This window comes from Cyprinus carpio, chromosome A20 (assembly GCF_018340385.1).
Source record: "Cyprinus carpio isolate SPL01 chromosome A20, ASM1834038v1, whole genome shotgun sequence".
Classification (NCBI taxonomy): domain Eukaryota; kingdom Metazoa; phylum Chordata; class Actinopteri; order Cypriniformes; family Cyprinidae; genus Cyprinus; species Cyprinus carpio.
The window spans coordinates 24,688,018-24,706,375 of NC_056591.1; the positions used below are offsets into that span (position 1 = coordinate 24,688,018).

General features: G+C 35.3%; 1 protein-coding gene across 6 annotated transcripts in view; it reads left to right on the forward strand.

Moving 5' to 3' along the window:
* The window catches only part of LOC109045049 (kelch-like protein 29), a 227,602-nt gene that overhangs the window by 169,397 nt on the left and 39,847 nt on the right, over positions 1-18,358 (forward strand). For all 6 annotated transcript variants that reach the window (XM_042778221.1, XM_042778223.1, XM_042778227.1 and 3 more), the window contains one exon: positions 9,518-9,716. In XM_042778221.1, coding sequence (XP_042634155.1) covers positions 9,518-9,716 — 199 coding nt within the window. The remainder of the gene's footprint in view (positions 1-9,517; positions 9,717-18,358) is intronic.

The following is an 18,358-nucleotide window of genomic DNA, read 5'->3' on the forward strand; positions in this document are numbered from 1 at the left end:
ATATAAGTAGAAACACGCTAATTTGAGTTAAAACATTGTGAGGGACAGCAGTGTTTTACTGTTTTGAAGAATTAGTTATGTTAGTAAGTTACAAAATGTGATTTATTTTTACCAATAAATCCCATTTATTATATTTTATCAGAGCAGTATTAATCTACCACAAAACAAGAGTTAAAGGTTAGTCACAGCGTTTTGATTACATTTGAATTAGATTACTTTTTATTACTAATATAAGTAAAAACTCTCACATTTAAGTTAAAATATTGGAATTGTTCATTCATTCATACCTCATTTTTTTGCTTGGATTCAGGAGTGTAAATCTCAGTGCTAGCTGGATTGGTTCATGCCTAGAACTACTTATTAGAGATATTTTTGAAATGCCTGCAATATGGAAATGAATGAGAATAATGCTCGAGGAACCAAGACTGCTGAGAAAACGACCAGCCACTGTTGCGCTTTATTGAGACGGTGAGTCAGCTTCAGTTCCTATACATACATCTCTGTTGTGTTCATTCTTTCAAAAGCTGAAAGCCAGGCATAAGACCAACTGAATCTCGCTTCAGTGCGATCAGAGTTTTCCTCCTCTTTGCTTGTGTTTCTCTCTCTCTCTCTCAGGAAGGGATACCCCCCGGCTGAACTCCTCTGTTTAGTGTTTGAGAGAATATTTCAGTGGCTCATTCTTTCTGCCTGGCTGATGTTATATTTAAGGGAGACTAAATAAAGTTTCTCCACACTCGGTTTCTTCTGCATAAAAGCAACATGAGGCCTCTCACACACATTTGCTCTGCTTCTAAACCTGAGCTGCCTGTGGAGGCAGTGTTTTAAGACAACAGAAGCACGCTTCCGACTGAAAGGCTTTTGGAAAAGTATCGGCACAAGATGCATTGTTTTGGCCAAAATTTCACTACAAAAAAACAAAAACAAATGGACATCCTAAGCATACTTAAATCAAGATACATTTACTTGAGGTGCAATACATTTAAGATATTAAGCATTTGTTGTAACTAAGGCTTTGTGCCGTTTTTGTAAGTCACTTTAGATAAAAGTGTCTGTTAAATGCGTAATGTAAATTTACATGTAAATGTAATTGTAAGTCTTGTGTTTTGAAAAAAATTAAACAAATTTAGTAACCTTCTGTTCTTGTTTTAAGTGTAAAGTCAGTTATGCTTTTCAACAAGACTTATAACTGCATTTAATTTTGTTTCTTAATTTTATCTTTATTTAAGAATGTTTCGATATTTGTACTAGAAAACACAAGAAAAAAATGCTGAGGAAGAAAATAATTTTTTCAGTATATTCACTGAAAATAAAGTCTTTAGACATAATACATATGTATATTCATTAGAAAATATTTTGGGGGAAAATTTTAGTTTTGATAATAAAATGTTCATTTATATTTAAATACAATACATTTTTTCTCATCTTTAATTGGCTGACTTTTTTTTTTATTTTATGCATAAAGTTGCTTAATATTGATACTTTTTTCAGAAAACAAGACTTGTGCTCTTATGTCATTTTGCTTCTCAGGTAATTGTATCTTGTTTTAAGAATGTTTATATATTTGTGTTGAAAATGCTGAGGAAGAAAATATTTTTTGCAGTGTTTCCCTCATTACAAATAATGTCTTTAGAATTAATACACATATTCAAAAAAATATATATTTTTGATTAAATGTTAATTTAAATTTTAATATTATTAGAAACTATATTTGTAATATAATTAGAACTTTTTTCTTATTTTACAGTGTAAAGTGTGTAATTTTGATGCATTTTTTCAGAAAAATAAGACTTACAGTATGTAATTTTGCTTCTCATGTAATTGTCTTGATTTATAAATATTTAAATATTTGTACTAGAAAAAGACAAAAAAAATCATTTTTGCAGTGTGTCATTCAACGATATGACAACAATCTCAAGTGAAAATCCAAGATTGAGGACAAAGTGGGGAAAAAGTTTAATGAATAAATATTTATTTCCTTAAATACTTTAAAGTACAGATACAAAAGTTCTTCATTTTACCTACAGGCTCTTTATTGGCATCTGTGGTTTCATGAAGACCTATAAACATCCACAGATTCTTTCTATTCTAAAAGTTTCATTGTATTGTAAGAAGGTTCTTTAGATTATGTAGAATGTTCTTTACGCTAAGAAAAATATGATTCTTTGAAGAACCATTCACTGAAAGGTTTTTTGAGGAACCTAAAATGGTTCTTCTATGATCTGTGTGAAAACCTCCTTTTGGAACCTTTATTTTTTAGAATGTTTGTGCAAGCTGTATATTTTAATGCTGATTTGAGTATTGCAGTGTTAGCATAGCAGCTTGTATTGGAATCAGTAGTGAGTAATGTATCATGTGGAGTGTACACAGAGTTGGTGCCAATTTAAAGAGTTTCAGATCAGTCATTTATTAGGTTTCATGATGTTAGGATGCTGTCTAGGTAGGCAGCTCACTAGGTCTCGGAACAGAACAATAGACACCCAGATGCTGCTTCCTGATGCCCAGCAGACGGCAGGAAGTGGAAAATGGCCCCATGTGCGCTTCTTGTCACCGTACGCCCCCCAGCAGGTTCACACCTAGACTCTGTCATTGTAGCCCAGCATGCCGTCAGACTGATTTGCCCTGGCGTGAAAGTCAGTGTGCATCACTGTGTGTGTTGTGCTTTGATGCGTTCAATTCTTTGGTCTCTGTTGCTCGGATGGTTTTTGAGCTGATGTTGCGTATGCACGTTTAATGTGGCCGCTGAGTCGTGTAAGTATTGAGTTTGGTGCGGTGTGGAGGGGGAAAATTACAGGTTCGATCTCTGCAAGGAGCAAGAGATGAGCGATCACCATTGTGCCCTTAAGCAAGACACTTAAAGCAGTCATATAATGCAATTTTTTAATTTTCCTTTCTCTTTGGAGTGTTACAAGCTGTTCGTGCATAGATAAGATCCCTGAAGTTGCAAAGACTAAAGTCTCAAACCCAAAGAGATATTCTTTATAAAAGTTAAGACTCGTCCCACCCTCCTAAAACGCCTTGTTTAAACAAGCCCCCACATGTCTAAATCACTGTGGGCTGATTTGCATAAAACCGCCCAAATGTTCACGCATAGAAAGAAGGCATAGCATTGATGTCTGTAGTATTGTTGCTGCTGCTGCCTCAGTGTCGTGGAGACGTTGTGTGTTTTGTTGTGAAAGCGAAAATACTTTGTTTGGCCTTCCAAAAAAGAACACAACTCTTTTTAGAAATCAGAGGTTAAGTTGTATTTACAACACTGTTCCAGAACAGTTCAACCCAAATATTCAGATGTGTGCTGCACATTTTACGGAGGACTGTTTCCTAAACCTGGGAAAGTAGCCTACATACATAATTTTTCATATTAAGTATGTTTTCATATTTAAAGAATTTACCACTGATGATTCAAACGAGAGTTTTAAGCAGTGTAGAGTAGCGCTTGTTGTTTGTCGTTTCTCCGATCACAACATGGATTTATGTTTACGCGGCGCGATACGCAACGCTTAAAAAGACAGTATAACTCATTATAATCAGTAATTATGTCCCCACTGGATGCAACAAATGCCTCGTTTTTAATGGGTTTTATTGGTGTTGTCTCATCGCGCCAGGACACGGCATCACAGTATGGTAAGGGGCGTAACATTTCCGTCACACGCTTGAGGCATCCGGCCAATCACAGCCCACTGGATAGCTGGCCAATCAGCATACACCTCGCTTTGCAGAACGATGAGCTTTATAAGAATCAATGCGTTTCAGAAAGGTGGGCATAGAGGAGCAACATTAATGTACAGTATATGTAAAATAGTGTTTTTTGAACTTTAAACCACATCAACATATGCAATACACCAAATACATAAAATAATGTTCTTTTTAGCAACGTCATATGACCCCTTTAATAATTTAAATGTATATATAAAGTATATATCGAGGGGGCGAACTCCAGTCCTGGAGAGCTGCAGCCCTGCATAGCTCAGCTCCAAGCCAATAGCTTTCTAGTAACCCTTCAGACCTTGATTAGCTTGTTCAGGTGTGTTTGATTTGGGTTGAAGCAAAACTCTGCAGGGCTGCGCCTCTCCAGGACTGACGTTTGCCGCCACCACTGGTATATACATATTACTTATGTATGAGATAACATGAGATATCTTGTGTATGAGATATCTTTGTAGAATGAGTCCAGATTTTATATTCTGATTAATTTATATTCTGATTTATTTTAATTATTTGATTTACTTTTAACACACACACACACACACACACACACACACATATATATATATATAAAATATTTTTTATAATAAAATTAATGTGTATTTTTACAACATTTATATTTATACAAGTTCTTGTGTGTGTGAATAGTAGAGCATATTGGAAAATATTTGAAAAAATATTAGTTATTTATATAGATATATATCTTATATAGAAATGTAAAATCTTGAAATGTAAAAAGAAAATTTGTGTAAAAAATTTAAGTTCCATAAATATTAGATTAGATTAGATTCAACTTTATTGTCACTGCACATGTAAGGTACAAGGCAGCGAAATGCAGTTAGCATCTAACCAGAAGTGCAATAAGCAGTAAGTACAGAATATACAAGGTCTACAATATGTACAATAACTATACAGATAAGTATTATGGACAAAATTTACAGATTTTTAAATACTATCAGCATGATATACAGATAGGTGTACTATGAACATATTATACAGATGAATATGTGAAGTGTATGTACACTATAGGCAGAACTATGAACATATGAACAATTTAAACTATTGCAATGGAAAGTAAAGTGCATAGAAAATATTTCAGTGTGCAATGGATTATTCAGTGTTCCTGGATGAACAGACAGTAGTGCAAGTAATAGCAAGTTTGTTGTTTTTGGCAATGGATTATTCAGTGTTCCTGGATGAACAGGATGTAGTGATGGTGTGGGGGAGGAGTCTGTGTGTATGGTGTGGTGGGTGTCAGAGGGCAGAGTTCAGCAAGGAGACAGCTGTAGGGAAAAAGCTGTTCCTGGATCTGCTGGTCCTTGTCCGGAGGCTCCCTGAAGCGCCTCCCGGAGGGCAGGAGGTTAAACAGTCCATGGTCAGGGTGAGAGGAGTCCTTAAGAATGCTGCGAGCTCGACGTACACAGCGTTTCGTCGACTACTATGAGTAGTAGTCTGCATTTATTAATGAATGTTTCTGGTCTTGAGAGCACGTTGTGTGATCTCCATTCTCCTCATGCATGCATACGGCACATCGGCCCGTCATCCCCACATGCGTCCCTCTCTCTCTGTGGTGATCAACACCTGACAATTACATTATAGGAGCAGAAGGACCCTCTGTCCCGGAGGTCCTGGATGACAGAAGGGAAATGCACTAAAGGCATGCCTAGACACAAAGACAAATAGCTCTGCGAGCTGACAGAGCGCGGATAGGGACTTTGCAGGCCGCTCCGGGAGCCTGAGGTGTGTGAATTACAGCTGATTCACGGATGCAACCCTGACACACCCTCCTGATGAAGTCCGTCAGGCAGAACCCAAATGGCAGGATGTCAGATCCCTTTAGCATTGATTTAATGTGCAGGAGATTGGCGTCGTTAAGCTCGCTGACAAATTGAGCCTAGCATTGGAAGGAGTCTAAGCACAAGGTGCTGGATACATGAATAGAAATGAGGCAGAGGATACGGGATGTGTCGGAGGAGCGGCTGTGTGCTACTAATGCCCTTAGCGTGAGTCTCCCTGTGCTGTTTATGGCTGAATAATTCACACAACCGCATGTGATGGGTGCGCTTCTACAGCAGTGTGTGCTGGGTTAGAGGTCAGACAGAGTAAAACAGCCCAACACAGCTGGAAAAAAGGTGCTTCTAATTCTAAATCTAGCTGAAGCTGCAGTGCACAAATATTTAAAAAGCATTGTTCTGATAATAAAGGGGGGCAGAAATGTCATGTTTAGTCAGAAAGTATTTAGCCTTACAAGTTTAGAGCTACATGAGGGTGGGCAGATGATGCTGGAATTTTAGTTTAAAGCAAATCACTTGTTAAATGTAGAAAATATAAATACTGTATATAATAGTGTGATGTTGTGATATAAAATTGTATATTTACATAACCTGTATATTTACAAAAATAACCAACATAATACAGTGTATTAATAGTAATTTTTAATTTAAAAAATATATATTTTTCAATGTTAAATTATATTGTAATTTTTAAAATATTAACATTTTGTTAAAAATTAACATTCAGTTTTATGTTTTGTATATGTTAAAAAATATATATTTTGTATGACAAATTATTATAAAAATTTCTATTAAATATTAAAATGTGATTAAAACTTGTGTTTTATTATTAAGTTATGTAAAGATATCAAATGATACAATATGTCATATCACACAATTATAAATGTTAATGTATAATAAAATTGTGATATATAAATATATATGTATGTATTTGTGTGTGTGTGTATATTCAAAGTGTATTTAAAATAATTTGTAATTGTCTAATTGTTAATATACTTTTACTGTTTTTAATATTTCAACAGTTTTAACATGTATTAATATAAAATATGTATTAAATTTAAACATATTAAATTTAATACATTGCATTATTTCATTATTAAAATTAAGACACAAATATATCACATGTATATATGTAATAAAATATAGTAATATATTAATGTATAAATAAGTTAATTTTTTCATATTTTTTTAACAAAATTTTTACATTTAGATTTTAACATTATAATCGATGTAATAATAATAATAATAATAATAATAATATTGTTGTTAAGGTGCACTCATGAAGTCTAAATAAACACAGTACTGCAAATATGACACTTTTTTTGTTTTTAAAGTCTTTAAGGACTGGTGTTTACATTACAATGTGGATCAAAGTGGAATTGTTCATCTTAGTATCATCTGAGTTCGTGATTTCTTTCCTCTGTTGCATTTTTCATCCTTCAGGGGTAAATCTGTCACTGCTGAGCTGCTGCTGCTTCTTCCGTTTCTTCTGGAGGTTGCATATTTTATCACTATCACTTAATCGCCTGGCGCAAGACAGAAGCCTACGAGCACCAGCAACCCATTTAGTTGTTCAGATTTATGAGCAAATCCCCTCTCGTCTGGTCCCAGCGGCCGGGTCGAGCCGGGAGCTCGTGATTATTTTCTCTAACCAGTCCAGAGCGGTTTGGCTGGGTTGGTTAAACCCGTATGCTGGCAGGAGTGTGGTGAGGGGGAAGGGAACGGCGCCAGGGGAGCATCCGTCTGCCGTGACATTATTTTAGATCAGATCCTCACTGGGATCAGGCCAGTTCTGCCGTCCTTAATCCCTGATCTCACAGTCGGGATTCAGGAACAGTTCAACGATATGTGATCCTGTTGGGGGGACATATGCTAAACCAAGCATGTCGGTTTTTATATCAGTATGCAAATGATGCACTTATGACATGTAAACACAGAATGATTAACATTCCATAAAGGTGGAAGTCTTGCCAGTGTGGTGAGGTAAACCAAAAAGTTCAGATCCGGCACACGTTTTGGATGGTTTAGCCAAGTATGTGTAAAGCCGTGTGGAGAGTTGGCACACGGGTCTGAAATCTCTCTCAGGCCGTTGCGTGCCTCTGGACTCTTGCCTTCTATTGTTTGGGGAACATGTTTGCTAAAGAAAGTGTTTTTGTTGAGGGGAAACTGGGTAAGGGATGTCAAGAGATTTTTTTTTAATAATATATATATATTTTTTTGTATAAATACCTACCTAGCCTATATACTGAGTCTGTGTGTGTGTGTGTGTGTGTGTGTGTGTGTGTGTGTGTGTGTGTGTGTGTGTGTGTGTGTGTGTGTGTGTGTGTGTGTGTGTTTGTGTGTGTGTGTGTATATATATATACTCTGAATATATACTGAAATATATATATATATATATATATATATATATATATATATATAAATTCATTCATTTTGCTAAATAGCCAACTAGCTAAATTAATATTTATTTATACAACTTTGAGATGGATGGATGGATGGATGGATAGATGATATATTTTCAATCATTAGGCTTCTGTTGTAGAAAATGCAACCTTTCTAATCTTGCCAATAAATGCAGTAATTTAATGATTAAGGTAATAAATGTTACAGCGATAATTGAAAATACTGATAGATCTGAAAAAGAAGCATAGCATTAGGATACATGGATGTGCTCTCGAGGGTGATCATACTTTTCACAATCCATTAAATTGGCAGTAGATAAAATTAAGTCCTACATTTTTTTTCTTATTGAATATGCACTCTCACTATGAAATGTTGCCTTTAATGAGGAGTGGTTAGTACGAGTACTTTGTCAAGGTCAGATCAGGGAAAATCTTTCTCCACGTCTCGCTCTGAGAGACAACAGAAGCCCAGGTGTTCGCACCGGCCGTGTCAGTATTTCTTACGGATGTTTACGTAATGTGTTGTGAGCTCAGAGGTGAGAGGGTCGCGTTGGCTGCTGTCCCTGTCAGCTCGTGTTTACAGCGTTTAACACTGACGTGAGCAAAACACCCCACTGAGGATGACTCTCAGCAAACAAGCTGGCCATGGATAGTCCTCAGTTTGAATGTTTTTGTAAGAAGTCTCTTATGCTCACAAAGGATGCATTTAATTTTATCAGAGTACAGTAAAACCAGTAATATTCTGAAATATAAAAATAATGAAAATAGCAGTTTTTTATTTGTTTTTGTTTTATTTTGTATTTTTTTTTTGTATTTGAATGTTTATTTTAATGAATTATTGCTGAATTTTTCAGTGCCACATGATCCTTCAGAAATCATTCTAATATGGCAAATTGATACTAAAAAAACTATATTTTTGTAGAAACCATGATACATTTTTCCAGGATTCTTTGATTATTAGAAAGTCTACAAACTTATTTGTAACAGTATAAATGTCTTTACTGTCACTTTTGATAAATTAAATGCATTCTTGCTCAATAAAAGTATTAATTTCTTTAAAAAAAAAATACAGACTTGTGTCTGATAGTACTGTATATAACTAATTCTGATTTTTTTTTTTGAGTCAGTTCTTTGAAATTAATCTGTTAAAGAATCTAAAATCTGTTTTGAATTCATGAGTTAATTCTAATGACTAACTATTCACTGAATCAATCCGAGCTGTTCTTGACTTACATAATGAACTGCAAGTGAACTGCAAGCTTTTGTCTTGTCCAAATTAAAATAAATTGAGCACTGTTACATTGATGTGTACCATTAGCATACGAGATACTGACAGCTTGTTCGTAGTTGAAGATTCACATTAATTTTATCATAATGAATGGTGCTTTATATAAAAAAAAAATGACAAAGAAGTAGTATTTTTTTCAAAGAAGGTACAAAGTAGTAGTATTTCTTGTATTAGTATTTAAGTATATGGTACTACAGTATATGTACAGTAGGACTTCTATTCAAGAATTGTTTCATGGAATTGAATCAGAGTCACTCAAGACCTTTCAGTATTAATGCAGACAGGAAGCTCTGACTGAAATCACATGGTGAATATACTTCTCTCTCACACAGCACATATCCGAGTTGCTGGCCGTCGTTAGACTTCCATTCATTCATCCCAGTTACCTGCTGAACGTGGTGGACAATGAGGAGCTGATTAAATCGTCCGAGGCTTGCCGAGATCTGGTCAACGAGGCCAAGCGCTACCACATGCTGCCTCACGCGCGGCAGGAGATGCAGACGCCCAGGACGCGGCCGAGACTCTCTGCAGGTCAGACCTTTCACGTTCTAATTCTCATCTGTCTTTCACTAGTCTCCTGTTACTGTAGCCAGAGCTTTGACTAAACTGCACAAGGTCTATTCCACACTGCAGCTTATTCTGGCTTAAGAACCAGCCACTTACAGGAAGCGACCATCTGGCTGAAATATAAAGTGATCCATCACAGTTTGTTTTGTTTTTATGAGTCGTGCAGGAGCAGGTTGATCTGAAATAGATGATAACACTTTATATTATTGTTTTCAGAAATGCATCACATTATGGTCGTTAAATGGGTCGTGAATGCTGTCGCTGATGTTGAAACTCAACAGACCTTTGCATGTTGCTTTAAGACATTTAACCCACTGAAAAGTCATTATAAAGTTCCCACTAGTGATGCACGGAAATAAATTTTTGATAAATCTTTAGTTTAGGGACCAGTTCTCACTGTTCACATGTTGCTTAATAGCATGCATATTACTAGCATATTTGCTGTTTATTAGTGCTTATAAATCACATATTATGACCATATTTTCGATCCCTTAATTCTTCCGTACTAACTATTAATAAGCTGCAAATAAGGAGTTTATTGAGGCAAAAGTAGTTAATAGTGAGACTTGGTCTCCAAATTAATGGGTGACCGATTTGTTTTTACAAAACCAAAATTCAAGCTTTTATTTAGCTAAAAGCCAAAGCTGAAGCTGGATATATATATATATATATATATATATATATATATATATATATTTAAATAATCAATTAATGAATTAAATACATTAAATAATCAACACTCTAAACACTCTAAAAAAATTAATTGCACACAAGGCAGTTTTGTATATATATTATAATGCTATATTAATTTGTTGTTGATATGCAAACATGTAAACCATGGCGGTAATAAAAATACAGATTTATTTAAACATGCATTAAATAATGAAGACGTTAGTTTTATTTGTAATGTTATTTTTGTTTAATTGTGTGTATATTTAATGAATTGATTTTTTATATTTTTTTTTTTTTGTGTTTTATGTTTTTTTTTTTAGCTGTTTTATTGACATCTTTTCTACTGTTGTACCCTTTCTTTCAGCATGATTTCTGATATTCATTCATCTTTATGTCATGTTATAACATGAAATAGACACTAAAGCAGTCAAAATGTGCCATCTGAGAAGCGTTAATTACATGAATTCATTTTGGGCTGAATATTTTCGATTGCCAGTGCATCACTAGTTCCCACACAAGCCCTTGCCCCTCTGAAGTATCAAAATCTGCTCTTTTGGAGTCAACAAATGGCAGATGTTCAGTGTGTGTGTGGTTATTCTGATAGTTGGGCATCTCAGTGTCCCTGTAGCGGCTCTGACTGTATCTGAAGTCAGTCTCACACTGCTGAAAAAATGCAACCAAACTAATTTATGGTTCAATAAGGCTGTCTTTATGCAGCACTGTGAATCACTCTCGCTCTCTCCTCGCACAGCCTCTCCAGCCCCCATGATTCCCTCAGCAAGGCGTGAGCCTGTGAGTGAGCTGTACATTTATTTAATCTTGATATACTGTGGCTCTCTTTCTCTCGCCCCTGAGTTTTATTGATCTCTGCCCACTGCAGTATAAGAGCTGAATCCCTCCCCCACCGGACCCCGATCAATCACTCAGGAGCGATATCACACACTCACACACATCATAATTACCATAAATACAAGTGCATCACAGTAAATTAGAATGTCGTGGAAAAGTTCATTTATTTCAGTAATTCAACTCAAATTGTGAAACTTGTGTATTTAATAAATTCAGTGCACACAGTTTAAGTCTTTGGTTCTTTTAATTTTGATGATTTTGGCTCACATTTAACAAAAACCCACCAATTCACTATATCAACAAATTAGAATACTTCATAAGACCAGTAAAAAAAAAAAAAAAAAAACATTTTTAGTGAATTGTTGGCCTTCTGGAAAGTGTTCATTTACTGTACATGTACTCAATATTGGTAGGGGCTCCTTTTGCTTTAATTACTGCCTCAATTTAGCGTGGCATGGAGGTGATCAGTTTGTGGCACTGCTGCGATGGTATGAAAGCCCAGGTTTCTTTGACAGTGGCCTTCAGCTCATCTGCATTGTTTGGTCTCTGCATTTTCCTCTTGACAATACCTCATAGATTCTCTCTGGGGTTCAGGACTGGTGAGTTTGCTGGCCAGTCAAGCACACCAACACCATGGTCATTTAACCAACTTTTGGTGCTTTTGGCAGTGTGGGCAGATGCCAAATCCTGCTGGAAAATGAAATCAGCATCTTCAAAAAGCTGGTCAGCAGAAGGAAGCATGAAGTGCTCCAAAATTTCATGGTAAACGGGGTGCAGTGACTTTGGTTTTCAAAAACACAATGGACCAACACCAGCAGATGACATTGCACCCCAAATCATCAAAGACTGTGGAAACTTAACACTGGATTTCAAGCAACTTGGGCTATGAGCTTCTCCACCCTTCCTCCAGACTCTAGGACCTTTGTTTTCAAATTAAATACAAAATTTGTTCTCATCTGAAAAGAGGACTTTGGACCACTGGGCAACAGTCCAGTTCTTCTTCTTCTTAGCCCAGGTAAGACGCCTCGGGGAGTGGCTTAAAAAGAGGAATACGACAACTGTATCCAAATTCCTTGACACTTCTGTGTGTGGTGGCTCTTGATGCCTTGACCCCAGCCTCAGTCCATTCCTTGTGAAGTTCACTCAAAGTTCTTGAATCGATTTTGCTTGACAATCCTCATAAGACTGCGGTTCTCTCAGTTGGTTGTGCATCTTTTTCTTCAACACTTTTTCCTTCCACTCAACTTTCTGTTAACATGCTTGGATACAGCACTCTGTGAACAGCCAGATTCTTTGGCATTGAATGTTTGTGGCTTACCCTGCTTGTGAAGGGTGTCAATGATTGTCTTCTGGACAACTGTCAGATCAGCAGTCTTCCCCATGATTGTGTAGCCTAGTGAACCCATCTTGAAGACCATTTTGAAGGCTCAGGTAACGTTTGCAGATGTTTTGAGTTGATTAGCTGATTGGCATGTCACCATATTCTAATTTGTTGAGATCGTGAATTGGTGGGTTTTTGTTAAATGTGAGCCAAAATCATCACAATTAAAAGAACCAAAGACTTAAACTACTTCAGTCTGTGTGCACTGAATTTATTTAATACACAATTTTCACAATTTGAGTTGAATTATTGAAATAAATGAACTTTTCCACGACATTATAATTTTTTGAGATGCACCTGTATCTATCAGTGTTGGGGAAGCTACCTGAAACTGTGGTTTGCTAAGATGCTTATTAAGTTAATAAAAAAGTATCAAGTGAACGAATCAAATGAATACATTTAGACATGTAACTCGAAATTAACTTGGAAAAACATCTCAATGCTCGTCTGATCCCAGCTGAATACAGATCCACCAGAGTTCTTCTAAATAAACATCTTTAAATGCTTGGTAAATACCATACATAGTTTAAGAGCGCCATGTTTGTTATTAATATTAAACGAGATATTTATGGAAATAGGCAGCCTCGGCAGAGGAACAAATTGCTCATGGGTTCTGAGATTTTTCCTACTTGCTGGCCAGGACTCGGAGGCTCTTTTCAATAAAGTAAGGTTTAATAATTGTCTGAAAGGTATTACGAGCTGTGCATGGAAGTCATGTCACTCTGCAGAACTTATTTTCTAGAGTAATTGGTAAACAAATGTCATTTTATGATGCTCAGTGAGTTTTGTTTCTATGCTGTGACAGCTGGTAAATGAACAGGTTTTGTGATTTCACCAGATTGTAGATTAACAACTGATTTTACCAGTTTTAATCATTTTGAATTGTTTATATGCGATAGTAACTAACAAAAGAATATACCTATATGTACATTTAATACGTCGTTTTTGAGCATCTTTATTAACAAAGTACTGTTATTATCATAATTTTTTAGACATGTACTATGGAAATACCATGGTATTGTCTATATTATTTGAATAATCATCAATTGGTCATTACTTGGAGTGCCAACCTTTTTTCTTCTTCTTCTTCTTTTTTAAACCTTTATGTTTTTGGTTGATTTGGTTGACCTACATTTAGCTTGTCTCTTTTCTCCATGGTACCAACCAGTCTTTTTTTTTTTTTTTTTTTTGTAAGGCTGTGTGGACTCGTGTCCTCTTTGTTTCTTCCAACATCTGTGCCTCTTATTTGCTTACGAAGGATGGACTTGTCTCCTTTCGGTATTTTTTATTAAGTATTTGATTGTTTGGCTGTGTACAAAACTCCTGAGTGAACTCGTCTCTGGCTTGACCATCTGGCGGGCCATCTGATGGAGGTTATGAAACACCACGTGAGGGCCTGTCACCCGTAGGACCCGTTTATGAAAAAGAGACGGCGAAGAGAGAGAAAAATAGGGTAGAAGTCAAAGACGAAGGGGAGCACAAATTGCTTTCTTTTTAGCGACAGAGATTGAGGAAGTGCTGCCAGGAGTTTGTAAATGCCATGTGTTTGTGTGCGACTGAATGGATTCACTCTCCACCTGAGCTCGGCTGATAAGTCTCTTATGTATGAAAAGACACAGAAGAGGTGCTGTGATGTCACCCATGAAAGGTTCCTCGCCCAGCATGCACTCGATCAGAGCGTTCAGATATGCGTGCGTGTTTCTCTCAGAGCTGCAGGTAAGTGCCAGCTGTCTTCAGACTGATGGTACTCACCTGGGCCCTTCTCTCCCCTCCGCTTCTGCCACATGAGCAAATCAGGGCGACGACACACCTGGCTCACACCCAGTAACTCGTGTAGACAGGCAATCCGTCCTAATTAAACTCACAACAGTTTTTTTTTTTTTTTTTTCCTGTGCGGCTGTGTGCCGGCAGGGAGGACTGCCGTGACATCCATAACTCAAATTATTGTCACGTAACAAAGGGTTTGTTAATCTAGTTCACCCACACTTGTAGCTGATTAGCGGCCGGTCTTGTGGGTAGGTCAGGTGTGTAATTAGGAGCCATAAGGGATGAAGACTGTGAAAAGTGACCCTGTTCTGCTTAACTACGACCCTGAACATAATATGATGTGTGAACAGCTTTACTAAAGCAGAAGCTTGATATTGTGACAACTCTTCTTAAGAGAATAAACATGAGGAAATTGTTTTTTCAAAGTGTTATTGGCAGTGGCTTGTACAAAAGTGAACATTTATCGTTATTTACTCAATCTCATGTTGTTTTAAACCTGTATGACTGACTTTCTTCAGTGTAACACGAAAGAAGATACTTTAAAGAACAATGGGGTTCAGACATTGACTAACATCATATGGAGAACAGTATTATTCTTTTTATGTAGCCTATTAGTATAGTATATATTAATGTTTTCTTTTAGCTTTTATTTTTATATTTTCAGTTTCCATTTTAATTTTAGTTTACATTTTTTGTAATTTTTTATTAGTTTTTTTGTTGTTGTTGTTGTTTTCATTTTATTAGTTATATGTGTGTGTATATATATATATATATATATATATATATATATATATAGGTTTGATTTATTTTTATTTTTGTTTTTATCTTTATTTTAGTAATTTTAGCACTTTTTAGTACCATTTAGTACCATTTTATTTTATTTGAGCTTAAACTTAAATATTTGTTTATTTAGCAGTTTGTGTCACTGAATGCTTTAGATTTATTTATTTTTAATTGACTTTATTTTCTTTGCATATGTATTTCTAAATCAGAATAAAAATAATCTTTTTTATATATATTTTTATGTACCTTATAGTATTTATTACAAATTTAAATTAGTTTTTTTTTTTTCATTTTATTTGTAGATTAAATGTTTAGTAATTTTGTTTTGTGCTTTTGTTAAATTTGCATTATTATTTATAAATATTTATATATATCTTTAATTCATTTTTATTTTATTAATTTTAGTAGTTATTTCAGTTCAGATGCAACATTTCAGTTTTTTGCAAGTAATTTTTTTTCATCTAATATTTATATTTATATTTTATTATAATTTTTTAATTTCAGGTATGTAATTTTTATTACAAGCAATGATTCTGGATTGTTTTAGTTTTTAGTTAATAACAACAACATTGACGGAGAAGCAAAAACATAGAGACATTTTTAAAATAGCATTTGTTCCACAGTAAACTCATGTGTCTTCAGAGGTGTCTTGTTACTTTTCTATGTGATAAAACTTACAATTTTTAAAATAGAGAATAATAAAACTGGCATAAAATTTCATTGACTTTAATGTCATATGCATTAATGGAAGGACCTGAGCCATATCTAGAGACCAGAATATCATAGAGACTTGAGCATTTTTGATTTTAGAAACCAGCAAAAACTTTCAAGCAACCACATAGCAACTCTCTAAACTATATTAATACATGCTGTATACTTTACATTCTCTAATGGATGTTGTGCAGTCAGCACATTTTTGAGGGATATTAATGATTTTATGGGTTTGCAAGGAATGCAGTGCAAGTTGCTTTGGAAGAAAGTATCTGCCTATTCGATAAATGTTTCATTCCAAAGGTGTTTATATGCACATTTTCATTCACTAGGATGAACAAAGCACCCTAACAGAGTTGGGATGCCATTTGTCCTGATAATTAGACTTAGTCTTTTGATCTACCCTTACAGTGATTCATGCTTTTTGTAGCTATGGTGACCTTGTAACCATGAAATGTAGTTTATGTGAGGAAGACATCCATGTTAACTTACAAATGGTAATTAATCTACACAGAACATAACCCAAACCCTAAGGCAAAGGTATAAACATTCAAAATCATCTGGATTCAGTGCACAGACAGTTCTGTTTATATTTCTTTGCATCAAGCCCATCATAAGTCTTGTTTCAAGTCTAGTTTCAGTCTATCACTTTATGTGGCTTCATAAAAGCCAGTATTGCAAGAGACGGTGTCAATACAAAGATTTACAGTGCATTTTATTTGCGAGTTAAGCTCGCTACAGGTGGAGAAATTGGGCTCAGTGCTTGTGCCGTGTAAAATGTGAATGCAGCAACCTGTTAATATGGGTGCCAAAATAAATAAGCCTATTATGTGTGAAGTGTAAAACAGGGCTGAGAGTTTTAGCTTGGATTTTACTTTTTTTGTGTCCAAAGATTAGACATTACAGAAGTCATTTTCAATCATTTAGACTACCATTTTGAAGTTGGGGGGTGTAAGATTTTTTTGTAAGTCTTTTGTGTTCTTCAAGGCTGCAAAAATGCAGTAAAAATAGTAAGATTAATCATTTAAAACAGTTTTCTATTTAAATATATCTTAAAATGTCATTTATTCCTGTAATGCAAAGCTGAATTTGCATCCAGTCTTCAGTGTCAGATGATCCTTCAGAAATCATTCTAATATGCTGATTTTTTTTTCAAGATTCTTTGATGAATAGAAATTTCCAAAGAACAGGATTTATTTGAAATAAAAATCTGTAACATTATAGATGTCCATATTGTCACTTTTGATAAATTTAATGCCGCCTTGCTGAATAAAAGTATTAATTTCTTAAAAAAAAATACAAAATAAAAAAAAATACTATATATATATATATATATATATATATATATATATATATATATATATATATATATATATATATATATAATGACCCCAAACTTTTGATCAATGGTGAATGTGCTTTGCAAAGTGTCACAGTATGCAGGTTACACTGCAGGCCACATTTTGGAGCCATCTGATATTTTATTATAGTCATCTGGTAACCCTGTCACTGAGTGATTTGTATTTCTCTTGTTCTGTCATGTCATTTTTGTGCTGTATGTCTGCTGCTGTCAGCTAATTAGCTCTTGTTTCAGAATCTGTCCTTCCTTTTGGCGACCATTCACAAAGCTTTGACACACTTCACTGAGGTCACCACTTCAGAGCACAACATTCAATCGGCTGTGTGTGTGCGGCAGGAGGAGTCAAAGGTATTGGATTGTGCTGATTTAACACTCAGCCCAGTCCTTTACAGACCACAAACCACTTTTACTCTAACTGCTTTTATCGCCAAAGTAGCAGCTTGAAGGTGAGGACGGAAGGGCGACGTTTTGCAGTGCGTCTGCGTTTGTTTAATTGATTTAGTCGTGCGATGACTGGAGGGCGAACTTCATTGCTTTCTGTGTCTCACCTTCAGAGCAGGGTCCAGTCAGTTTAATTAGACTCTTTCTTTGATAAAGCTCAGCGTCTCTGATGCCTGTGGATATTACTGAAATACTGTGCATGATCGCAAAAGCATTTCAGCCATTGTCAGCTGCTCCGCGCCAATCCTGACTCCAGACCTGACCCTTCTATGACTATTGCATCAAAATTGGTGGTTTGCTCATTTTACTGAGTAATTGTTTGATATGCCACCTATAGATGGACCTTAAATTTAACAGCATTTTGGTGGTCATACTGTATGTGAGTCAGGGTTGCACACCATTCAGAATTAAATTGCAGATGTCATGTAAATTCCAATTCAGTACCTGGATTTGATTTGAAGTAGTATTAAGGTTGCAAATAGGATAGAGAGCGGCAATTTAAATGTAAGGAAGTAGAATTAAATTATATTATTTATATCATGTATACATCTTGTTTTTATTATTTTTATAGTATTTTTTTTTAAATGTCGGCTTTACAAAGTTTGAAGGTTTATAGGCCTCCTATAATGCCACCTATAGAAA